The sequence below is a fragment of the Typopeltis vanoorti genome, chromosome 14 (genome assembly GCF_054136105.1).
Source record: "Typopeltis vanoorti isolate ZY-2024b chromosome 14, IOZ_Tvanoo_1.0, whole genome shotgun sequence".
Lineage (NCBI taxonomy): Eukaryota > Metazoa > Arthropoda > Arachnida > Uropygi > Thelyphonidae > Typopeltis > Typopeltis vanoorti.
The window spans coordinates 123,057,620-123,085,404 of NC_143562.1; the positions used below are offsets into that span (position 1 = coordinate 123,057,620).

Below are 27,785 nucleotides of genomic sequence, written 5' to 3' on the forward strand. Positions count from 1 at the left end.
CATTCACTGTGTATTTGGAAGGGTCACTGGTGAGGAAGAGATCTAGGATGTTTGGGGGGGTGGTTGAGGTTATCTGGAATTCTGGTTGGCATCTAAATAAGTTGTGTAAGGCTGTTAGTGACAGCAAATGTTTCAGCATCTCTGTCTGTGAGATCTGCACAACTGGAGGAGGAAAGCCAGTTGGTGTTGTGGACATTAAAATCTCCTAGTAGGATGATATCGCTACTGGGAAAGTGGGACTGGAGAAAATCAATTTTTAAGGAAAGGAAATTAAAGAGCTGAGAGTGGTTGGTTGCATTAGGAGTGATAGAGACAGCAAATGAATTTGAGTGTGCAAGGGTTATTTTCATGCAAAGAAGGTCAAAGTTGGGCAATTCTAGGTTGAATGCTTTCTGGCAAGATATGTCAGAGCAGAAGAATGCACAGATGCCACCTTTGGGTGAAAAGGAGTTAAAAAGTTTGCAGTTTGGAAGTTTGAGATGAATAGTGGTGATGATTAAGGAGGTGAGATTTGAGTTTCTGCCAGAGAGAGAGAGTAGGTTGGGTTTAGTAGACTGAAGATGGTAGTGGACATTGTGAAGGTTGGAATTTAGGCCACGGATGTTGGCGATGCGGATATGCAAGGTTCTGTGAGGCATATATTTGACTGCAAGGGTCTTGTATGTTTCCTATACAGTGCCTGCATACTGGTCTCCATGGTGGCTACTAGTGGCGTCACTTGATTTTTGCACTAGTTTGCTTCTTTGTAGTCTATGATCCCATTGTTTTCTCCATTTTGGCATTTTTCTTCTAGTTGTTTTCTACTATTCTACTAGTCTCATATCCATCCTCATCCTCTCCAGTTTTTTAATAGTTTTCCATGTGGTATTCTGTCAAATGCCTTGGCAAAGTCAAGCAGTATCATGATGTAGCCATTATCTTTATCCAATTCTGCTGCCCACAGAGTATTGGATCCTATCCACCCACTGTTGTAATTTACCTTTCACGAACTTTTCCAATACTTTAACAACCACTCAAGCTATTTTAATTGGTCTGTAGTTTGCTACCTCTGTCTTGGAGCCACCTTTATGCAATGGTACTATCTTATCCCTCTTTACACTCCTTTGGAACCCTGACAGAGAAGAGACTTAGATTGAACAAATTTGTGAGGAAATGTCAATTCTCTTTTACCTGAATTCTGATATGTGTCTTTGTAACATCAGCAACTGTAAAATCTCCACCCAGATGATACAAAAAAAAAAAAAAAAAAAAAAAAAAAAAAAAAAAAATCAGCTAACGCCTTTTTATTCCCGTATACGGGAGTAGGCGAGGCCATTTAGCCCTATCTAACTTTTTGGAGACTGAGTGGGCAGTTCAATCTCCACTGGTACCAATCGGAGATAGATGGCCCAAGGTTATCACTAATTAAGCGGTACACAGTGAAGAGAGACGGCTCAAATGTGCCGCCATCTCGTGGTCCCTAACCTTAACACAATATATTTTTAATGTCTGAAAATAATGTGGGTTCTACGGTCGATTTTCTTGAGTTTACGGGACGGAAAAACCCGAGTTTCAGGGAGGAAAAACCCGCTTGCCCGTGCCAGAGATCGATTAACTCGGGAACCGGTCGAAAAAAGGCTTGGAAAAATTTCCTCTAGTCGGCGACTAGATTTGAACCACCAAACCCTTTCTTTGTGCGGTCAAGCGCTGTAGAGTGCAAACACCACTTCTACTGAGCTACACAGGCCATTATACACGACACACCTTTGCAAAATGATCACTCAGCAATTCAACAATTTCTTTTGGCTCAGTCACCTTCCTGCCTTAAACATTGCTTAAACTCATTCTACCATAGTTTTTCCTCTTACTTGCAACATAACAAAAAAAAATTTTGGGGTTTACTTTGGTCTGTTCGGCTAATTCTCTCTCATAGTCTGATTTGGCCTTCCTTACCATACTAGTCACCCTTCTTGGTTGCACTTTGTAGTGCTCATGAGTATAGTGATCACTATTTCTTTATTATTTCCTCCACAATATTTTCTTCTTTTTTTTTTCCAGTTTTTGCTTTATATCCTCACTCATCCACTTAATTTCAACTTGGTTTATCCTCCTGACCTTTGATATGCAATCTGATACTGCTACCTCAAGCAAACTCTGACCACTTGCCATGCACTAGTGACATTCTTCCCGTGTAGCTTCTCAAACCATGGAACTGTTCCAAGATGACTCCTGAGTCTCTCATAATCACCAGTTGCACATAAACTCTTTCTTGACAGAGAACTCCATGTTTTTGGCAGAACGAGACAGAATGGTCACTCTCCCCAACTGGTGTCTACTTTGGTTATGGATACATTTTCTGATGCTATTGTCAGATCCAACACTCTCAAATCTCTTGTCCCCTCTATAATATGTTATTTCATGTAATTATCCTTTAGCAAATAGATATAAATCCGAATTCCGTCTTGCTATGTCCCCCTTTCCTCTGTCCAGTCGATGTTCCCATAGTTCAAGTTTCCCACAATAATTGTTCGGTCTACACTCATTGTGCTGATTTGCTGATACATGACATCTACATCTTCCTGTGGACCTTCTGGTCTATAGCAGCACCCTACAACATATTTTGTCCTATTTTCCTCTATCATACACCAGACAGCCTCAAATGAACCATCTCTATCAGATCTAATATCCTCTCTAACTTCTAATACCGCATCTCCTGTCATATTTCTTCTATCCTCAGTGAAAATTCAATACCCTTTATATTCTATCCCTGTAAGTATATCATTTTCAGTCACCCAGGTCTCAGTGATGCCTACAATTTTTGGCCAAGTTGAGCTTACCAATACCAGAAAACTCCTCACCCTTATTCCTGATACTTCTTGCATTGTGTAAATGCATTTCAAAGTCCCTTTGTGCCAATAGTTACCCTTGTGTGATGTCATTACCAACCCATTTAAATTGGAGACCTGTGAAATCCCATTTGGCACTGCATAATCATTACTGTATCCATGCTCAATTAACACAGGGATGGCCAGACACGTTTGATTTCATCCTCCCTAATATCTCTAGTTTCTCTGGTTTTGCACTACCACATTCTCACTAAACAACACTTTCTCCAAACATCATAATTCCAAAACCATTCAAATGCAGCCCATTAGGCATATACAAGTAATTTTATCCATCAAATCACTCCATACATCAATAAACTGCACACCATTCCTCCTGCACAATCTTTTCATTGGCAATCATGGCCTTTCTTCTCAGGTCTGTCCTATCATACCAAGATAGCACACTTGCAATTTTTACTTTCTTGTTCTTCATTTTCACTTCCAATAACAACACTTTCATATCTTCTCTCATTGCATATTTTTCACCTTTCAAATCATTTGTGCCAGCCAATACAATCAACTCGTTTACTCCGTTCTTCTATAAACTAAAAGAATCACTAACATCCTTTATCTTCACACCTGAAAAGCATGCTTTTGTCACTCTCTCATCAATTACACCTCTTATCATCGAATCCCCATACAATACTATATCTTTTTTTACCAGATTTTCACACTTTTATGCTTTTTCCATTCATTCTTTCTTTCATGTACTCTCCTTCCATACCACTCGTAATCATTTCTCCAGTCCCTTGAGCTCACGTTATGTTCATGTGAAGGAGTCCATGTGAGTGGGGACTCCTCCTTTTTCTTTTCGTGATAGAATCTCATCATCCACATTACTTTTAACAGTTCATTCACATTCTCAGTCAGGCTTTGTTTCTTATATTCATTTACGACAAACATTCTCTATGTTCTCACCCTCATACCACAAACAATTCACTATCAGCAACAAATACATCAAACACACAATACATTGAACTAAATCATGCATGTTGACATCGGCCAACATGCTTTACCATACTCGTGCATATTAGTGCCATAACGAAAAACTAATTTGAAAAGAACATTACTTAATAATAGATAACTAAAACAACACCACTTGACTACATGGTCAAAATACCACCAAATATATATAATGATTTAATGGATGGTTGGCATGAATGGATGGCTGGATGTTATTTCACCACAGGTTTGAGAGAATATGCTAAAGAACTGACAGCTCCATTTACATGGCTCCTCAATATAAGTCTGGCTGTGGGAAAGGTACCCAAGAAATGGAAGCAATGTAAGATAATGCCACTACACAAAGGTGGTAGCAGACTGAAGTGTCTAATTATAAGCCAGTTTGTGTATCATCAGTAGTTGCTAAGCTGTTGGAGAAATTAGTGAGGGACTATATACAGCATTGGGCAGATGAGAGTAATGTTATTTGTGAGAATCAACATGAATTTGATAAGGGGTGTTCTTTCTTTAGTAATATGATTGCCTTTTATTTGGTGACAAGGGCACCATTTTATAAGTGACAAGAGCAGTTCAGGGAAAGGCATATTTTCCCTTTTTCTTAGATTTTGCAAAGGTATTTGACAGGGTGCCAAATGATAAGCTGATATTTAAGTTGCAACACATGGGTTTAGATGTCGGGTTAGTCAACTGGATTCAGGACTGGCTGTCTGAAGGGTATCAGAGTTGTGTACAGTGGGACAGTATCAAGGAGGCAGAAGGTTATAAGCAGTGGTGAGCTATAACGGGCTCGCACGAACCTTTTGTTAAATTTTTCTCAAATTTGCGAGCCCCCTGTTTATCATCAAATTCCTGATATGTATCCTCAAAGGGTGTACGGGATATGATAGAACTACATGAAAAAAATTACATCATTACTAACTTCCTATTTACAATTTTCCTCCAAATCAGTCTGTTACTTGTCAAGACTCCAACATTATCAGAGCTTATATTTCTATCAGGGGTGCTTAAGGGACAAAGCTGTATAACTGAGAGGAGACCTCCACATAGCCTTTAAAGGAATGCGGAGAACCGACCAGGGTTTCTGACCTAATGTCCAATCCTCACCTTCTCGTGGTGCACCCTGTTGGGTATCTACTTTGATACTGAACGAACGAGGATGGGCTGGCAATTTGGGATTTAGCCGACCAAATTGTATTCTTATTGGTTAAACCAAAATAAAAAATGTGATGGTACACCATGACAAAATTTCATGCCGGCTGGGGTGTCGCCCGGTTAAACAAGGCCCCCGTTGTTTTCGCCAGGGAACCAGGGCGAACAGCGAAAAGTCAGCTACTGGAACAAATCTGAAAACAAACCCCAACTCAACATCACCAGAGTTAAAGATCGGTACTATCAACGTAAGAAGCCTGAATGGCAAAGAAATGGAGCTAGCTGAGGAATTAGATAAGTACCAGATCGACATAATAGGGGTGACTGAAACAAAAAAGACCAAAACTGGTGAGATCTTTCTGAGCAATAAATACAAAATGTTATATTCAGGCAATAACAATCAAGGAAAAGAAGGAGTAGCCATAGTATTCAACACAAAATACGAGACTAATCTTCTTGAATGGCAGTCAGTCTCAAGTAGAGTAATGTGGGCAAATATGAGAATGGGGAACTGGACAATGAGACTTATTTGTGCCTATGGTCCCACAGAAGGTTCTACTAAGGTAGAAGTGGAGGAATTTTTTGAGGCTTTAGAAAAAGCAACTGACACAATGAAAAAGGAAAAGTTGGTCCTTGTTGGGGATCTAAATAGTAGAGTAGGAAATGATTGTGAGACATACAAAAATATTTTGGGAAAATTTGGAGAAAAGAGCAAAGCTAATAATAATGGCAAATATCTGTTCGATTTCTGCTCAGGACATGGACTGGTTATTACTAACACCATGTTCCAACATAAAAATGTGCACAAATTCACATGGAGAGAAGAGGCTAGGAATAAGAAAAGTCTCATTGACTATGTTATTGTTGATAGTGATGTTTTCTCCCTGGTGCAGGACACCAGAGTGTACACAGGATTTGAAATTGGAAGTGATCACTATTTAGTCTTGAGCAGGATAAAATTGAATTTCATATTGAAAAGAATAACATGTAAGAAAGTTTTAAAGCGAATAAAAGTTGAGCAGCTCTCAGATGTAAACTGTAGACTGAAATACAGAAATATTATTGAAAAGAAAATGAAAGAGTTTGAGAACAGGAATCAAACCTTGGAGATTCAGTGGCAAACTCTGAAGGAAACATTGATTGATTCTGCCAGAGAGGCATGTGGTGAGGTTGTGTGCAAAGATAAAAAAATCAGAACTCCCTGGTGGACACAGGAAGTTAAAGAGGCAGTGAAGGAAAAGAAGAAAGCATATCAAAAGTTCCTGGCAAATAAGTCAGCTTTTACTCTTACAGAATACAGAGACAAATGTAAGAAAGCTAAACAGTGTGTAAAACTAGCTAAACAAAAGTCATGGGAGGACTTTGGCAAGAATATAGAAAATAAATATCAAGAAGGTGGCAAAATATTCTGGAGGTTGTTGAAGAAGCTTAGGAATGGAGGAAAGAGTGCTGTAAAAGGAATTAGAGATGATAAAGGTGAAATGAACACAGGAGAAAAAGATATTCTTGAAGTATGGAGTAATTACTTTGAAAAACTGCTAAATGAAACAAGCAGTGATGACAGCACAGTGATAAAAAACACTGACCAGGCATGCAGTCAGGAATACATATCCATACTTGAAGTAGAAAAAGCCATCAAAGGCTTGAAATGTGGAAAGGCAGCAGGAGTAGATGATATTCGACCAGAAATGCTGAAGTATGGTGGTATAAGAGTCTTACAGTGGCTGCACTGCATAGTTCAGAAAGCCTGGACAGAGGGACGAATTCCCGATGATTGGAGTAGAGCTCTCATAGTACCCATATATAAAAAGGGAAATAAAACTGAATGTGAGAATTACAGAGGTATTTCCCTACTGAGTGTTCCTGGCAAGATCTATGCAAGTATACTTGAGAAACGGTTGAGAAGAATTGTGGAAGAAAAGCTTGGTGAAGAACAAGCTGGATTCAGGCCAAATAAAAGCTGTCAGGAACAGATCTTCACTTTACGACAAATAGTCGAGAAAGCACGGGAATACAACAAAGATCTGTATTTAAGTTTTGTCGATTTGGAAAAGGCATATGACAAGGTGCCGAGAGAGAAGCTATTCAATACGCTGCAGTTATATGGTGTCAATGGGGCATTATATCAAGCAATACTTAGTCTTTATTTGAGTTGTGAGTCAGCAGTTAGAATTGAAGGAAGTACAGGAAGATGGTTTAATGTTAAATCTGGTGTGAGACAAGGATGTACATTATCCCCTCTGTTATTCATTATCTATATGGATCACATTATGAAGGAATGTGGTATTAAACCTGATATCAAAAATGGAGATGTTAATGTCAGCTCTTTGCTTTATGCGGATGATGTTATACTTCTAAATAAATCCACTACAAGTCTGCAAGATTCTCTGACTAAATTCAATAGCTGTTGTAATAGATATGGTATGAAGGTCAGCAATAAAAAGACAAAGACAATGAAAATAGGCAGAATCACTGAAAATGTCAACTGTGTTGTGAATGGAGAACCTGTGGAACAAGTAAAACATTTCAGCTACTTAGGCACAATTTTTACTGAAGATGGTAAACTAAATATAGAAATAGACAACAGAATCAGCAAAGCTGGTATCGTGGGAAGTCAATTGAATAAATTCATATGGAATAAGAAAGAAATTAGTCGGAACACTAAATTAGCTGTATGCAAGACTGTGTTCAAACCAATTTTAACTTATAGATCTGAGAGCTGGGTCAGAAGTAAAACACTTGACCAAAGACTAGAGACAGCAGATATGAGAGTCCTGAGAAAGATTAGAGGCGTGAACAGATGGCATCAATGGCAATATCATATTAAAAATGAGGATATTAGGAAAGAACTTGACATTGTCAGCATCCAGGAATGCGTTAGCAGAGCTAATCTCAGATGGAATGGTCACTTAAATAGAATGGGAGAGGAAAGATTAGCGAAACAAGTGTTCTCTGCCAGGTTGGCAGGAAAACGACCCAGAGGAAGACCAAGATATAGGTGGATTGATACGGTACAAAGTGCCTTAGACGATAGAAATATAAGATCTGATAATGTTGGAGTCTTGACAAGCAACAGACTGATTTGGAGGAAAATTGTAGATAGGAAGTTAGTAATGATGTAATTTTTTCATGTAGTACTGTCATATCCTGTACACCCCTTGAGGGTACATGGCAGGAATTTGATGATGATGATGATGATATTTCTATCATCTAAGGCACTTTGTACTGTATCAATCCACCTATATCTTGGTCTTCCTCTGGGTCGTTTTCCTGCCAACCTGGCAGAGAACACTTGTTTTGCTAATCTTTCTTCGCCCATTCTGTTTAAGTGACCATACCAACTAAGATTAGCTATGCTAACGCATTCCTGAATGCTGACAATGTCAAGTTCTTTACTAATATCCTCGTTTTTAATATGATATTGCCATTGATGCCATCTGTTCATGCCTCTAATCATTCTCAGGACTCTCATATCTGCAGTCTCTAGTCTTTGGTGAAGTGTTTTACTTCTGACCCAGCTCTCAGATCAATAAGTTAAAACTGGTTTGAACACTGTCTTGTATACATCTAATTTAGTGTTCTGACTAATTTCTCTCTTATTCCATATGAATTGTATGGTGACTCGTTATTAAGAGGAGTAATAGATGGGAGTGTAACTAAATCGTACTTACCGGGTGCGAAATTTAAGGATGTAAGTGAGAGCATTAGAGTGCAAAAACAGAGGGTGAAAGAAATAACAATTGTGGCTGGTACAAATGAATTGAAAGGTGATAAATTTTTTATGGGAGAGGACTTGAAAGTATTGTTAAAGGTAGCGAAAGAAAAGCGTGACAGAGTTAGAATGGTGAGTCTGTTACCGCGGTATGACAGAGAGGAGTTTAGAAGGAGGGCCATAATCGCAAATGATATTATGCGCAGGTTATGCGGACGGTGTGGTGTGGAATTTGTGGACGTGTGGAATGAGTTTGATGGGCGAAAGGACTTATACAAGATGGATGGCCTGCATTTGAATGGACTTGGTGTGCGGAGACTGGAAAAAGTGTTGCTGAATGAAGTGAAAATGGATGTGCAGAACCAGGGAGACTAGAACTACCAAGGAGGGGGGGAAGTGGATATCCAGACATCAGTGAGACAGTTGAGTGTAAAAATGTATATAATGTACCTGAGCCAGCAATAAGGACAAAAAATGGGAATGGGATATTTAGAATAACGTATCAAGATAGGGGTGGGACAAAGGGAACACTGCAATTCATGTATACTAATGCCAGGAGTATTAGGAACAAGAAGGAAGAATTTTTGGCCTTGATTGGCTCTTCCTGGCCACAGGTTATTGGCATTAGTGAAACATGGCTGACGGAAGATGATATAGTTAGTGGGATAGAATGTGTAGGTTATAGTATGTTTAGGAGGGACAGAGAGAATAAAATTGGGGGAGGGGTGTTATTGATGATAGCTGATGAACTGCAGCCAAGGAGAATTGAAGTATTGCAGGATAGTGAAAGGAGCTCATTTGAGGCTATTTGGTGTGAGATTGATACTGGCAGAATAAAATATACAGTTGGGTGCTGCTATAGACCAGGTGATGGAATAGATGGTGGAGATGGTATGCATAAACAAATTGATGAAATGAGTGGAAGGAGGGTAATTATTATGGGGGATTTCAACTATGGTAACATTCATTGGAAGGAGGAGAGGACACATGTGAGGAAGGAAATGAATTTTATTCAATTATTAAGGGATAACTATCTGAAACAGCATGTAATTGAAAATACTAGGGGTGTGAGAGTGCTTGACCTGGTAATAGTATCTGAGAATTTGACTGTAATGAATATGACCATGTTGCCACCTATTGGTGAGAGTGATCATAAGGTCTTGACCTGGGAGGTGGCTAAAGGTGTGAAATTTGTGATTAAGACAGGGTATATGTGGAATTACCGTGCTGGCAAGTATGACAAGCTGAGGAGATTGCTTGGATCAGTGCCATGGCATGTACAACTGCAAGGGCTGGACGTCGATAGAGCATGGGAAGTGATCAAAGAGCATTTACAGGAGGTTATGGCTGATTGTATACCTAAGATCCGAATAGTGAAACAATCATCATCATCATCATCAAATTCCTGCCATGTACCCTCAAGGGGTGTACAGGATATGACAGTACTACATGAAAAAAAATGAAATAGTGAAACATGAAATAGCGAAACAAGGAGGGGTTAAATGGATGAATAACACCATTAAGCTTGAGCTGCAAAAAAAGAAACAACTATGGAGGGAATTTAAAGAAAGGGGTGACCTGCAGGCACACGAAAGGAATAAAGTACAGGCCAGAAGAGTAACGAGTGTGGTAAAAACAGCAAAAGCCGATTATGAAAGGAAACTAGCTATGCAAGCAAAAGAGAATCCCAAACAGTTCTTTCAATATGCTGCAAGCAAGAAAAAAACTGTACATGGCAAAATGATTTTAAGGAATGACGATGGTAAAGAGTTCACTGAACCAGTCGATATAGTGGAGTTACTGAGCGCGCACTTTGCAAAAGTATATCATCCAGGTGGTGACGTTGAAAAAATGAAGGAACCATTAGTTTATATGGGAATTGTGATGAATGAAGTGGAGGTGAATAGTCTATTACAGAACCTTAATGTGAATACATCTGTGGGATTGGATGGTATACCGGCACGGGTCTTGCATGAAGCGGCTAATGAATTATCAGTGCCCTTGACCATGTTGTTTAATCTGAGTCTCAGGTCTGGCTTAGTCCCGAAGGTGTGGAAAGAGGGGAAAATAGTTTCACTGCATAAAGGAGGATCCAAGACTATGGTTGCAAATTACCGACCGATCAGCATATCAGGAGTCGTTGTCAAGGTCTTGGAGAAAGTAGTCAAGGGAAAAATACAGGAATGAATTGATGAAAATGAGATACTGTACAGAGGACAGCATGGCTTTGTGAAGGGTAGATCATGCCTCAGTAACTTGCTCAAGTTTTATAACAAGGTGACGGCTGAACTGGATAAGGGAAATGGGTTTACAGTGATACTGCTGGACCTGGCAAAGGCGTTTGACAGGATACCACATGGAATTCTAATCCGTAAACTACAACATATGGGAATGGATATAGGGTTGGTGAGATGGATAGCTGGGTGGTTGATGGAGAGATATCAAAGAGTAGTTTATTCAGGAGTAGAGTCCAAAAAAAACGGCCTGTGACTAGTGGTGTGCCACAGGGTTCTGTTCTTGGACCACTGCTGTTTAATCTGTTCATTAACGATATAGGGAAGGGTCTAAGTGGGACAGTTCATTTGTTCGCTGATGATGCAAAGTTGGGTAGGGCGATAGTGAATGCAGAAGATGTCAAAGTCTTGCAAGATGACTTAGATAGATTGGAGTTCTGGATTAAGGAGAATGGATGTCAATTTAATGTGACAAAATGTAAGGTTATGCATTTCGGAGTGAAAAGATTAGCAGCAGTATACCACATTGGTGGAACTGTACTCCAAGAGATTGATGAGGCCAGGGACTTGGGAGTGTTGGTGGATAGGGAGATGAAGTTTAGGGGGCACATTGCGAAAGTAGCTAAATCAGCTCATCAACTCACTTGGTTGTTGAAAAATACCTTGACGAGCAGAGAAAAACAAGTTATTGTACCTCTGTACCGAGCCCTGATAAGACCTCATCTCGACTACTGTGCCCAGATTTGGTCACCTCGGTTCCTTCTTGATGGGGAGGAGGTTGAGAGGATCCAGAGGCGAGTGACTAAGATGATAGCAGGTCTATGGAATGAACCATATGAGAACAGGTTGAAGATTTGTGGGTTGCAGAAACTAGTTGATAGGCGGAAAAGGGGAGATATGATTGAGACATTCAAATTGCTAAAAGGATTCTATAGGATTAATTCAGAGGATATTTTTGAGATCAGGACTGGTGGTGGGAGAACTAGGGGACACCCATGGAAGCTGGGCAAGAGCGTGGTTAGCAGGGGTGTTAGAGTTGGGTTCTTTACTTTTAGAGTGGTAAATGAGTGGAATAAGCTGCCAGAGTCTGTTGTGGGTGCTATGACAGTGAGCGAGTTCAAGGCAAGGTATGATAGATACTGTGAGAATGTTGAACAGCTGTGTGAACATGATGTTCAGGGCCTACCTCGATGAGTCTAAGGACTCCTTGGAGTAGCCCGTGGTAATAATAATAATAATATATTCCATTGACTTCCTACCATACCAGCTTTGTCGATTCTGTGGTCTATTTCCATATTTAATTTACAATCTTCGCTAAAAATCGTGCATAAGTAGCTGAAATGTTTTACTTGTTCCACTGGTTCCCCATTCAAAACTCAGTTGACATTTTCAATGATTTTTCCTATTTTCATTGTCTTTGTCTTTTTATTGCTCACCTTCATACCATATCTATTACAACAATTATTCAATTTAGTCAGAGAATCTTGCAGACTTGTAGCAGATTTATTTAGAAGTATAACATCATCCGCATAAAGCAAAGAGATGACATTAACATCTCCCATTTTGATATCATGTTTAATACCACTTTCTTTCATAATGTGATCCATAGAGATAATGAATAATATAGGGGATAATGTACATCCTTGTCTCACATCAGATTTAACATTAAACCATCTTCATGTACTTCCTTCAATTCTAACTGCTGATTTACAACTGAAAAAAAGACTAAGTACTGCTTGATATAATGCCCCATTGACACCATATAACTGTAGCGTATTGAATATCTTCTCTCTTGGCACCTTGTCATATGCCTTTTCCAAATCGACAAAACTTAAATACAGATCTTTGTTATATTCCCATGCTTTCTCGACTATCTGTCGTAAAGTGAAGATCTGATTCTGACAGCCTCTATTTGGCCTGAATCCAGCTTGTTATTCACCAAGCATTTCTTCCACAATTCTGCTCGACCTTTTCTCAATTATACTTGTATAGATTTTGCCAGGAACACTCAATAGGGAAATACCTCTGTAATTCTTACATTCAGTTTTATTTTCCTTTTTATATACGAGTACTATGAGAGCTCTACTCCAATCATCGGGAATTCGTCCCTCTGTCCAGGCTTTCTGAACTATGCAGTGCAGCCACTGTAAGACTTTTATACTACTATATTTTAGCATTTCTGGTCGAATATCATCTACTCCTGCTGCCTTTCCACATTTCAAGCCTTTGATGGCTTTTTCTACTTCAAGTATGAATATGCATTCCTGACTGCATGCCTGGTCAGTGTTTTTTACCACTATGCTGTCATCCCTGCTTGTTTCATTTAGCAGTTTTTCAAAGTAATTACTCCATACTTCAAGGATATCTTTTTCTCCCATTTTCATGCCACCTTTATCTTCTCTAACTCCTTTTACAGTACTCTTTCCTCCATTTCTAAGCTTCTTAAATAACCTCCAGAATATTTTGCCACCTTCTTGATATTTATATTTTATACTCTTGCCAAAGTCCTCCCATGAGTTTTGTTTAGCTAGTTTTACACAGTGGTTAGCATTCTTGCAATTGTCTCTGTATTCTCTAGGAGCACAAGCTGACTTATTTGCCAGGAACTTTTGATAAGCTTTCTTCTTTTCCTTCACTGTCTCTTTAATTTCCTGTGTCTGCCATGGAGTCTTAATTTTTCTATCCTTGCAGACAACTTCACCACATTCCTCTCTGGCTGAATCAATCAGGGCTTTTTTCAAGGCTTGCCATTGAATCTCCAAGATTTGATTCCTGTTCTCAAACTCTTTCATTTATTCTTCAATAATCTTTGTGTATTTTAGTCTACAGTTCACATCTGAGAGCTGCTCAACTTTTATTTGCTTTAAAACTTTCTTACATGTTATTCTTTTCAATATGAAATTCAATTTTATCCTGCTCAAGACTAAATAGTGATCACTTCCAATTTCAAATCCTCTGTACACTGGTGTCCTGCACCAGGGAGAAAACATCACTATCAACAATAACATAGTCAATGAGATTTTTCTTATTCCTTGCCTCTTCTCTCCATGTGAATTTGTGCACATTTTTATGTTGGAACATGGTGTTAGTAATAACCAGTCCATGTCCTGAGCAGAAATTCAACAGATATTTGCCATTATTATTAGCTTTGCTCTTTTCTCCAAATTTTCCCAAAATATTGTATATCTCACAATCATTTCCTATTCTGCCATTTAGATCCCCAACAAGAACCAACTTTTCCTTTTTCATTAGGTCAGTTGCTTTTTCTAAAGCCTCAAAAAAATTCCTCCACTTCTACCTTAGTAGAACCTTCTGTGAGACCATAGGCACAAATAAGTCTCATTGTCCAGTTCCCCATTCTTATATTTGCCCACATTACTCTACTTGAGACTGCCTGCCATTCAAGAAGATTAGCCTCGTATTTTGTGTTGAATACTATAGCTACACCTTCTTTTCCTTGATTATCGTTGCCTGAATATAACGTTTTGTATTTATTGCTCAGAAAGATCTCACCAGTTTTTATCTTTTTTGTTTCAGTCACACCTATTATGTCGATCTGGTAATTATCTGATTCCTCAGCTAGCTCCATTTCTTTGCCATTCAGGCTTCTTATGTTGATAGTACCGATCTTTAACTCTGGTGATGTTGAGTTGGGGTGTGTTTTCAGATTTGTTCAAGTCGCTGACTTTTCACTGTTTGCCCTGGTTCCTGGCGAAAACAATGGGGGCCTTGTTTAACCGGGCGATGCCCCAGCCGGCATGAAATTTTGTCATGTTGTACCATCATTTTTTATTTTGGTTTAACCAATAAGAATATGATTTGGTCGGCTAAATCCCAAACTGCCAGCCCATCCTCGTTTGTTCAGTATGCAAGTAGATACCCAACAGGGTGCACCACGAGACGGTGAGGATTGGACATTAGGTCAAAAGCCCTGTTCGGTTCTCCACATTCCTTTAAAGGCTATGTGGAGGTCTCCGCTCAGTTATACAGCTTTGACCCTTAAGCAACCCCCCCCACCCCTGTTCTTCTTGTTTAATGATCTTGTAGAACTAGAACACTTAGTTTACACAGAACGTTTACACTTAGCATTAGACAATTCGATAAAAAACGCTAAAGAAATAAATCTTTTTGAAATATTTATGGATAAATTATATGCTTTTTATCATCAATCACCAAAAAATCAACGAGAATTAAATACTATTGTAAAAGACCTTGGTATCAAAATTTTAAAGATTGGCGGTGTTTGGACCATGATGGGCAGCTTGCAGTTTACAAACAGCTCTTGCTGTGTGGAGAAATTACCCAGCTTTATGCAAGTATTTTGCATCGACAATAAATAATTTTTTTTTTTTTTTGCTCGATAATGTGAGCCCTTTGTTAAAATTTCGCTAGCTCACCACTGGTTACAAGTAGTGTTCCATAGGGCTCATACTGGGACCTGTATTGTTCAACCTTTATATCAATGACATTGTCAATGGATTGCAAGGGGATATTCAATTGTTCGCAGATGATGTGAAGCTGGGAAGGGTTATCAGTAATAGTGCAGATGTGGCAGCTCTGTAAGAGGATTTGAATAAACTAGACAGATGGGCAAACGAATGGGAGTTCTGTTTAATTCAGCAAAATGTAAAGTCTTGATGGGAATCATCGACGGGAGGATGGATACTCGAATGGAGGAGCTATATACTGGAGGAAGTAGGGGAGACAAGAGATCTGGGGGTGATGATTGATAGAAAAATGAAATTCAGGGAGCATATTGCAAAGGTGGTGAAGGTAACTCAAGGGATTGCTGCAATACTGAGAAGGACACGGACCTGCAGAGATAAAAGAATTCTCATTCCGTTGTATAAGACCCTGATCAGACCACACTTAGAGACTACTGTTCTCAGATTTGGTCCCCAGGATTTGAAGGGGATAAATTAACTGTGGAAAGGAAATGGAGGCAGATAACAAAGATGGTTTCAGGACTGTACAATGTCAGTTACAAGGATCGACTGAGGGGAATGTGGACTGCAGAGTTTGGTGGATAAGAAGGAGAGGTGGTATGATCAAGACTTTTAAACTGTTGAGAGGCAGTTACATGGTAGACACTGGGGAGTTCTTTCACTTGGTCGAACAGCGGGAAGGAGTGATGACAAGGGGCCATCCTTGGAAGTTATGAAAGGAGGCTGTGAGCAAGAGGGTGAGGATTGGTTTCTTTGCATGGAGGGTGTTTGAACCGTGGAATGCATTGCCTGAAAGAGTGATTTAGAAGGAACGGTCAATGAGTTCACGGAGTGGTATGATAGACTTTGTGTTTCCTAAGAGGGACCTCCTATGTTTAGTCTTGATAGGCTTTGTGTTTCCTACGAAGGACCTCCCACGATGAGTATTTTGACTCCATGGAAGCATGGATAATAAACTACTCAAGACGATGCTAATGCCACACTCAGCATTGATGATGATGATGATTAAAAATTTATCTATCTTGATTTATAGAATACAATTAATTTACTTCATAAGTTAATTTGTGAAAGATAAAACCTTCAAGAACAATTCAATGCATTTAAGACTCATGTTATTTTTAACGTTAAGCCTTGATGAACATTTTGAAAAGAATGAAAGTTTTTTAACTTATAAAATTTAATTAGCATTGCATCTAAGGGTAATAAAGAAAATTATTAAAAAAATAAATAAACACTGAAAATAAGGAAGAAATAAAAATATTTCGATTAATATCAACCAGTACAATACGATTAGACCCAGATCATATGTAGTTGTGGTAGCAGGATAAAAAAATAGCAAGAAAAATTAATATAACATGTTAAGAATAAATTCATTTTCAAAATATATGTTTCATGGATAATTTTCAAAAAAAAAAAAATTTCTTCTTGTTACTCACAACTAGAATGTGTTTTTTCCCATCGGTAACGTACTGGCTCCGAGTCTTCTTGATTCGAAAATGACTGTGCATTCTACAAGAAGTTAAATGCTTTCAATATTAAAGAATTACAACAGCATCAACAGCATTTTGATTTATAATATTAAAGATTATGGAATAGCAAAAATTTTACCATAAAATTTTCATTGTTATCCTCTTCACGATCTATAAATTTAATGATATGATCTGAACACCATGTTTTGCATCCAGAGGAGAGATTCCGGTAATATTCCCACCTCTTCTACATGCAGTGTGAGATATATTGTCAGAGACATGCCAAATATACTTAAGAGATCAAAAACCTACCACAATTTCAAAGATACCAATAAAAATGGTGGTGTCAGAGGCTGGCAGCCAGATAGTAAAAGGCACCGTGTTAGTAATGAGTCAGGAAGCTTCTTGGTCAGATGACACATAACCCTGCTATCATATGCTCTGCCAGGTTGTGCCTAGAGTAGTTGTATGTGAGAAGCACTGATTGCTATCTGTATGGTATCAAGTCAAAGAGTTCTCACACCCCCTTCTCTACATATCTCTACTCTATCCTTTCATGAACTTAATCAATAATGAAACTACAACAAATAATGATAACTGCCACCAAGATTAAAATAAACCCTCCACAAAAGTCAATTTCAACAAAAATGGCAAAACAAACAAAATATATAACAGAAGCCAAAATCTCTATGGAAAAAAAAAAGTCATTCTCACATTAAGAACACCAACATCCAAGGATGTTGGTGTTCTTATGATGTGAGAATAAGATGAATGTCAACATAAATGATGTACACCATCATGTACAGACATCTAGATAAAACTTTCTCTTGACAGAGATCAAAGTACAGCTACATCAACCAGAGTCCACCTCCACTTTCCAAATTACACAATGCACAGTTCCATTCATAACAAGAGTGGCAAATGGAATTATGCATTGTGTAATTTGAACCTGTGTCTTTGTAAGATCTGACACTGTGTATCAGAGAATGTCAAATTTGGGATCCTTCATTAACAGTATTACTTTCTGCAATCCTGCCATCCAAATTGTGAACTCAGGTGACCTCAATATCAACAACTCTAACTAGCATCCCTTTTCCAAACCATGACCAAAATGAATGAGATGTAAAAGTACTTGTTATAAGCAATGACATAAAGTGAACTGTACATCTACCAACCTGATTTCCTGATAACACCTTTTCCACCATTCCAATGCTCATGACTTTTTTAAACCAGTTTCCTCTCCAGATATATTAGTAACGTCATCTCTACAATTGGTAATTCAGACAACAATTTTGTGCAACTTTCCTCTCACAGAACATCAATCTAATCCCAATTTTGTGTCCCTAAGTACTACAGAGGTATAAGTGGACCGACCAACCTCTGGAACTTCTACTCTTCCTTTTCATGATCAAACTAATGCTTCTGTTCTACAGACCCAACCACCTGCTCCAATGGGTCACAGAAATTATCCTCACAAGTATGAAGGCCTTCATTCTCCACTCTAACCAAAAGTCCTCCAGTTTCCAAGCTCTAGTTGAACAAAAATTGTACCAAAGCAGTTGAAGAAAAATATTTAAATTACCACAGGTGGTGTGTATCAAGGACGCCAGCTACATGCTCAGCCCATGCTGAAACATGGCAATAAATAAATCCAAATTAAACTTTGTAACCAACAACTTTCTGGCACTGCTCTCAATCAGCAATTCCTCCATAGATGACTAGGTCAAATCATCTCCTACCAAGTCAAATCAGAAAATGAGCACTATATGCCTCCTGTGGTTTATCAACAAAAAGACATCAGAAAAATACTAAACAAGAGTTAACACTTGTCTCTACAATCTTTTATATTCAGCTGGAGCCTTATCCCATGGACAGAAGCTAGCACATATCCATAACCTATTCCAAAAAAGGGAGATGCCTGGTTTGTAAAACTACTGTCCTATTTCCATCACCTTAATCCACCTTGAAATAATGGAAAAAGCTATCAACAGTCAACTTCTCCACTATGTAGAGGCCAAGCAGTTTACATGTGCCATGAAAAGGTTTGTAAAAATACGAAGGATGTCTAAAAAGTAAGTTCCATTTTTAAATATTTTCACGGCGGTGCTGCAATCGCAATGGTGCGCATGCGTGCTGAGTTTGTTTATTCGTTAGCAAGGCGGTGCCATTTTCAGACATTCTCGCAGTGCATATGCTTCTTGGTATGTGTGTTTATAACATCTAAGAAAATCGAATCACCTGCCACATTTAAATCGAATCGCAAGTCACATATGAAATTAGGTCAGTTATCCGTTTCTTGAATGCAAGGAACATTAAAGCAGCTGAAATCGGCAAATTATTGAGGTTTATGAAGAACACGCAATAAGTGATTCAATGGTACGAAGATGGATAAGACTTTTTAATGAAGGAAGGACAGGTATGTGCGATGATGAACAGAGCAGGCAACCATCTTTAGTGACTCACGATTTGGTGCATTCAGTTGAAGAGAAGATTCGACAGAATAGAGGATTCACTATGACGTCACTCTTGCTGCAATTTCCAGAAGTTTGACATTCATGTCTTCATGAAATTGTGTTGAAGAAACTGAATTATCAGAACAATTCCATCATCCCCCGCCCACACACATATAGTCCTGACCTCGCACCAAGCGACTTTCATCTGTACAAACATCTGAAATCTTTCCTTGGTGGCTGGCGGTTTCAAGATGACGAAGAGATCAAAGAAGCAGTCAATACGTGATTTGCGTCACGGGTGGCAACCTTCTACGACGAAGGTATACAACTCTTGGTGCCCCATTATAAGTGCCTGAACAATGGCAGAAATTATGTACAAAAGTAGTGAAAGATGGCTACTTTAATTTCCAATAAAGTTCTTTTTGTAAGCATATTTGTGTTTCACTGACAGCCCATTGGAACTTACTTTCTGGATGTCCCTCGTACATACCTCTTGACATTTCCAGAGCATTTGATCATATCTGGCATCAAGGCCTGCTCAGTAAACTGACATCCTATGGTCTACTAGTCAACACAAACTGGGTTGACTAGTAGACCCAGGCTTTCGCTTTGGTTGTTCATGCAAATGGTTTCCACTCCTAGCTTCATGACCAATGCAGGAGTGTCTCTGGACTCTGTTCTATCACATACCCTCTTTCTCCTATACATAAATGACCTACTTTCAATCAACATTAATCTTATCTGCAGTTTTGTTGACAATGGTACACTCCATTCACCCCACTCATTTGATGAACCAGGCAGTGCTCTGACATCTCATGCTTCAAGATCACCTGCAACCAGTAACTTAAACAGTAACCTCCATACCATTCTTCAACAGGGCAAAGATAACCTCACTTTCAATGTCACTAAAATGCAGTCTTGACTTTTCTCTCATAAAAAGGATCTCAGCTCATCTACCTTACCCTTAATAATACTTGACTACCAGAATGGATCAGATTCTTTCTCTCTCCTTAGATTCTCATTTACCTCCAAGTCTTTCCTGGCAGAAACACAAACATATCACATCAACTTCAGTAGCTTCCTCAGACTAAAAAAATTAGGCATTATTTTCCTCTAATTTTTGCTCATTAAACTACTACCTATACAAATCATAAATACACTCATTATTAGAATACTATCCACATATCATGTGATGCACCCAAAACGTCCCTAAAAATTCATGAGGCTATCCAGAGAAGAGTGATTTAGCTGATAGATGATCCTACCCATTACTAACTTATGTTAAATTCTGCACTATTTCAGCTCTGTGTCTGGGTGTGGTCTTCGAACAATGATAGATACTGCTCTGCTGAAGTAGCAACCATCATATCCTCCACTTTCTGCTGGTCATGTAAAAACTATAGCAACAGCTAACCAAAGTACCTTTTCAGTGCAATTGCAAACACACTGAACACACTTTTCCTCTTCCTTTTTCACTCCATCGATCAGTATTCCAAAGTTTACATGTAAATAAGTTATATGCAGAAATCAGATTAGTTTTAACTGAAAAGAAATGATTAAGCCAAACTGTTAACTTATGCATAGATTAAGTGAACATACAAGCATAATTTATTTCATTTTACTTTATTTTTTTATATCGACCCCATACATGAGCGGTAAAAGAACCTATAGCACATCAGTGCTACGTGTGAATGCAGATGAGGGGTGAGAAAGAAGAAATCAACTTTTTTTTTTTTTTTTCTGAAGAAGCTAGCGATTGCTTTAATTGTGGGCACATTTCATGAGGAACTGCTCCTTGATGATTTTGTCTCTGTTGTATATGTGCTGCCAGTTCTGATATCCCCCCCCCCCACCTTCGTCATCCCATCTTGATGTATTCTAACATGATATCTCACCTGACTGGCCTGTTTATCACACACAGCAAATTCCATATCAGCAAGTGATCTAGCATACTCCTGGTTATTTTGAATGGTGAATGGGGAGGTTCTGAAGATCAAAGGAGACTTGAGATCTTGTTCAATGGGAAGAAAACTATTCCTGTTAATGATCTTTCATATAATATCCATGATAGACCAATGTCAGGAAGCAACACTGAACTTCTATATGAGGGGTTCTCAAACTTTTTGCTATCACATCGTTTAGTGTAATCTTGATGTACCAGCCTTCCCTAAAAATCCAAATACTAAAATGAATGCAAATGAACAATAAAAACAATATAATGAACTTAAAGAATATAAAGATATAACAAATAAAAATGTTTAAATGAAACAAAAATAATTATCCTAAAACAATTATAAAATAATTATATAATTCTGTAAACAATCACATTAAACTATGTTACTCACTTGTAACTAGTATTTTGGGAAAGGTGGATTTATTGTAACAATGTACAACTAAAAGGTTCTTCACACCTCCCCTGGACTCTGTCTATACTTCCCCAAGGAAGGTTCCTCATAGTTTGGGAAGCCCTGCTCTATATTTTTCTTTTTTCTATCCATCTGTTTGTCTGGGGGAGGGGGGGTTTGCTTCAGAATGTTCGCAAGAAGTTTTTCCTTATAACCATTTTTTGGAAGGATAAGAATGAGATATCCCAGGCTACAGGATCATCTACAACTAGTGCCTTAAACATTGATCTACATATTATACTCTAATGGGGTGAGGACAACCTTGTTATATTCATTGCCACCAAAACATAGTCTTGCCTTTTCTTGAGCAAAAGAGATCCCAGCTCACCTACCCTTATCCTCAGTGATACACAAATAGAATACGACACAGACACACCAAAGAAAAAACACAAAGCCAGCATTACATAGTTTCTACTTCTCCCCAAGAGCTCCGAAGACGACGCACTGTCAAAATGGCTCACACCCCGTCACTCCAACCACAGATCTTATCCCATCATATCCTTCTCCTTCCCCAAAAATCACCTCTCTCCCAGAGAAGTCTTTGCCCACTCTTAAAAAATCAGAGTTTAAAATTCACACACCTCCTGCCTCACCGAATATTCTACCGCCTCTCTCTATCCCCACTTTTCCAACCCCCCCCCCTTCCTTTCAGTCATACTTTAACAGCAGATGAATGTATATTGCCATATGCCGGATGCCACTGAATAAGAAGATAACCAGTAACATCCTATAAAGGTATGTCCGAATTATTATTCCTATATATTCTTCCCATATCTGTCTTTAAAACATCGGTAATGCCGAAAAATTTGTAAAAAAGCCAATGACATAAAAAAAGGGGTACTCCTAAACAAAAATAGGCTAAATAGCCATAAAAATAATATTTACTTAGAGGAATAACATGGGATTTTTCCAGAAATAATACCTATATTACGAACTATACTTTTTTAAAGATGACAGTAAGATGTATGTAGCAAAGCACAGTAAAATGCCCTCCTACAATGAGTCCTTGGATGTTCACGTTGTAATAATAAATTTTTATCAGTCTGAATAATCACCATCATCAAAGTCCTGATATGCACCCTCAGGTATACAAGATACTATGACAGCACTAGATGATAAAGTTTTCATTATTACTAGCTTCGTAACAATTTTCTTCTGAATCTTACATTTCAGTCTTCTAAGACAGTACTAACTATATCAATCCAACTAGATTTTGGTTACTTTTGAATCATTTTCATGCATCGAACATCATCCATTTTGCTCTTATTTATTTTATTTTATTTTTTCCTCCCATTGTTTCTAAGTTACCATGCTACTTTAGTTTAGCTGCTTTTACATATTCTGGAATAGTAATAATAAGCTCATGAAATAGCCAATGGATAATTTTTTTTTTAAATTAGATTTTTATGGCACAAAGACATCAAATGGTCATACTGCACTCAGAGATGGTTACAGCAGCATATATGGTAAAGAGAACATAAAAACATCCACCCTTGGTGGGGTTCGAACCCACAGCGGCTAGGCTGGAGAGTGGATATGATAACCACGCAGCCAACCAGGATAACTTCACTGAACAAAATTATTTATTATAAAAATTTCTCCCAATTATTAAGGCCATCCTTGGTATGAATTATTAATGTGAAGAATTACTGTTCAAATGATGTCAGAAGAAGATTAGGGATGGCTAAAACAACAGTCAGAGACTTGTCTAAAATCTGGAAGGATGGATCTATCCCCATAGGAACAAAGTTGAGGATTTTAGCTGTAGTTGTTTTTTCAACAGAAACAAAAGAAAAGAAAAGAAACAAAAAGAATGGGTGTCAGAAATTATCAGTAGAACTTTAAGGCTCCTTAAGGAAACTGACAGAAGAAAGTTAAAATATTTTGGACACATTGAAAGGATGGAAGGAGGAGGACTTCTCAGAACAGTAATAGCAGGTAAAGTTCCTGGAAAAAGAGGAAGGAGTAAACTGTCAATGAGATGAATAGATGGTATGCATGGAGTGACTGATCTTCAGAGTTGAAGTCTCTAGAAAAGCATACAACAGGACTATAACACTGAGCATCACAATGACCATACGGCATCTGTGGTTGTCCAGTGAACATATGTTGGCATGAATAATTTCATAAAAGACATTTCATGAAAAGAATAAACAAAAGATGATTTATAGTGTTTATTGTAAAACAATAAATTCCAATTTAACTATACTAGCATGCCCTGATGTACTTAGGCAAAAATTTCATAATAAATCATCTCATCACATAAGATATCCATTTATTATTATAATTATTCACGACACCTCCAAAAAAGTCCGAAGACTCATCGCGGGAGGACAACTCTCCATGCACGCAACTACACAGAACCTATGCTACCAATCACCTACATCAAAGCCATCTACCGCCGACAACGACCACCACAGCTAGTATTTTTTTTTTTACTGTAAATTGTGTATATTCTGAAGGGCCGATTTGTCTGTATGCAGGATGAAAAATCCGAGTTTCCAATAGGAAAAACCCTGCTACCTCCATATGAGATTGGCTAATTCACCTTCAATTGAAAAAGTCCATATAAGGATTCCTCCCATATAAAGATTTATTCTTTTTTAAAACATCATTTCATCATAAAATTTCAAGTTCCATTATAATATTTTTAATATTATTATGGCAGTGGTGACACTTCTACTTCTAGTCTTTCTAATATTCAAGTATTTTGGATCAAGTATTTTTAAAACAGACCTTAAATCAACAAGATCCCAAATTGTTAAGATAAAATTAGTTTCACCAATACTAAAGATGCACTATATTAATGATACTGATACTAACGAATAATCGCATATGACAAGGTGCCAATAAAATGTCAATGGAGCATTATATCAAGCAATACTTAGTCTTTATTTGAGATGTAAGTTAGCAGCTAGAATTAAAGGAAGTACAGGAAGATGGTTTAATGTTAAATCTGGTGTGAGACAAGGATGTACATTATCCCCTCTGTTATTCATTATCTATATGGATCACATTATGAAGGAAAGTGGTATTAAACATGATATCAGAATTGGAGATGTTAATGTCAGCTCTTTGCTTTATGCAGATGATGTTATACTTCTAAATATATCCACTACAAGCTTGCAAGATTCCCTGGCTAAACTGAATAACTGTTGTAATAGATATGGAATGAAGGTCAGCATTAAAAAGACAATGAAAATAGGTAGAATTGTTGAAAATGTCAACTTTGTTGTGAACGGGGAACCTGCGGAACAAGTAAAACATTTCAGCTACTTAGGCACGATTTTTAGCGAAGATGGTAAATTAAATATGGAAATAGACAACAGAATCAGCAAAGCTGGTATGGTTGGAAGTCAATTGAATAAATTCATATGGAATAAGAGAGAAATTAGTCGGAACACTAAATTGAACACTAAACAGTGTTCAAACCAGTTTTAACTTATGGATCTGAGAGCTGGGTCAGAAGTAAAACACTTGACCGAAGACTAGAGACTGCAGATATGAGAATCCTGAGAAAGATTAGAGGCGTGAACAGATAGCATCAATGGCAATATCATATTAAAAACGAGGATATTAGGAAAGAACTTGACATTGTCTCCATCCAGAAATGCGTTAGCAGAGCTAATCTTAGGTGGTATGGTCACTTAAACAGAATGGGTGAGGAAAGATTAGCAAAACAAGTGTTCTCTGCCAGGTTGGCAGGAAAACGACCCAGAGCAAGACCAAGATATAGGTGGATTGATACAGTACAAAGTGTCTTAGATGATAGACGTATAAGATCTGATAATGTTGGAGTCTTGACAAGTAACAGACTGATTTTGAGGAAAATTGTAGATAGGAAGTTAGTAATGATGTAAATTTTTCATGTAGTACTATCATATCCTGTACATCCCTTGAGGGTACAAGTCAGGAATTTGATGATGATGTACTTATGAGTGAATGTAGACTTTTTCTCCTGTGTGATGGTAGTTTCTCCCTCCTTTTGTACATCCTGGAGATCGCTTTGTAGGCTGGAGGTGGATGACATCACTATCTGTTGCATCACAAGCACCTTCAATAAGAGATTTCTTACTACTAAAATTAAACAAAGTCCCTTGTTCATATTAAAACTTAAATCTGTAGGCCTACTACTTTTTAAAAATCACGGCACTACGGTTTCGCAACTTTCACCCTATAATACAAACTTGCGAAGAAAGTGTTCAGTATTACTAGATTTGAGAACCGGATACAGACTACCTTGATCTTCAATTTTAGTGGAAAAATTTTCTTTATACTTCCTTGCTGATTGGTCACTAATATTTGCAACACAGATGTTATTTCTTTCAGTTTTGAGAACAGAGGATACACCGCCCATTGTTGTAATCGGCTTGCAGGCAATTTTTATGATTGGTCATAAACAGCAGTATTCTCTTTCTCGATTGTTGAAAGATTTCGATGTGTGAAAATTAACGATAATTCATGAATACTTCCACGTTTAAAAATACACAGCTTGGTCACTAACATTTGCTATACAGATGTTATTAGGCTTTCTGGGTCTGAGCTTTTCGACATATTCACGAAAATCATTCTCCTCAGAATATTTACACTATAAAATATTTATTCATGAAAAATGCTTAGAAAACTAAAATGACAAATTCCAGGAGAATGACTCGCGGAACACATTTTGGGAAACCCTGCAATAGATAAAGATAGTCCAACATAATTTATATTTATAATCAACAACTTTTTTTCTAAACTATGTTATTATTGGTCATATCTTCCACATTTCAATCTTTTAAAGCATTCCTAAATGCATCAAATATATAAATCTTGGTGTTCCTCTAGATCTTTATCCTGCCATTTCTGCTACCACCAAATGTGTTGCTAATCTGTCATCTCCCATTCTCTTTAAGTGAATATATCATCTTGAATACATTCATAAAAATTAACAATGTCAAGTTCTCTTCTGCTATCTTTGGTTTGAATATGTGTCCTGCTATTGATGCCATCTGCTCAGACTCTAAAATCTATGACTAGTCTTCTCCAGTGTTTGAATAGCTCTTATTTCAAACCAAAGTTTAATGTACATACTAACACTGCTTGAATATTGCTGTATATGCTACTAACTTGAGTTCTGACAATTTCTCTCTTTCTTTCTTGTTCTATAAAGAATTATTCATGTGACTTGCCATGATCAAATATTTACATACTGAAAATAAATGGACTTTTTTTTATTGGTTGTGGTAATACAACAGAATAAATTAACCAACTGGTTTCACCAACAAAAATACAAAATGTAAATGTAAGGTGAGCAACTGTAAACTAAAAAACAAAATAAACAGGTGAAGTTAGTAAGAACTGTTACAATATAAATAACAGAAACACATGGAGAATATTAGAGGTGGCACAAGTCAACTGCTAATGACACTGTTTGTAGATGGTTTGCTGAAATGTTGAAATCTGTTAACTGAAAGGATCTAATTAAAAATTTCTGAATGACACACAAGATCAATTCTTGGTTCTTACTGAAGGTGCTATGAGAAAAAATGACCATAGTTGATTTTTTAATCCAATGAGAGATGAAATGCCTTTAAGTAGGGCATGAACTCTTATTCCAATCAATGTCATGACGTGTGGGGAGAGTGAAAAGCTATACCAGAACCGTCTTCTCAGAACGTCTCCAAGATGTTCTTTTTAATTTCAAGATTTTTTGAAGTCTGACCTATATGTGAAAGGCCACATTAGCAAGGAATTCTGTGAACCCATGAATGTTTGGAGGAGTTACCATCTTTAGGAGAGCAGAGAAGACTGTATATTGAGAGAAAATTTGTAAGTTTCTCTGATATCATGAAGTTTAAGAAGATTAGTGATTTTGTTTGAAAGTCTACTGATGTGGTAAGAGATAGAAAGAAAATGTCTGTAGTACATATCAGGATTTTTGCAGTGAAGTTGAATTAGAGGAAAGTAATTTTTCAATGCATTTCTTAGCATATCTGTTAAGAGTTAGTTGGTGAAGTAGAAGTTGTAGTTATTTTTCTTTTCATCACTTCTAAAATGAAAATAGACATTTTTTTAAAGCATCTGAATGATTCTGATCTTTTGTGAAGGG

The 27,785-nt window shown here is 37.7% G+C and overlaps 1 protein-coding gene across 2 annotated transcripts in view; it reads right to left on the reverse strand.

Moving 5' to 3' along the window:
- Positions 1-27,785, reverse strand: part of LOC150099876 (M-phase inducer phosphatase-like) — a 399,908-nt gene that overhangs the window by 297,858 nt on the left and 74,265 nt on the right. For both annotated transcript variants that reach the window (XM_090404127.1, XM_090404129.1), the window contains exon 5: positions 16,804-16,876. In XM_090404127.1, coding sequence (XP_090260253.1) covers positions 16,804-16,876 — 73 coding nt within the window. The remainder of the gene's footprint in view (positions 1-16,803; positions 16,877-27,785) is intronic.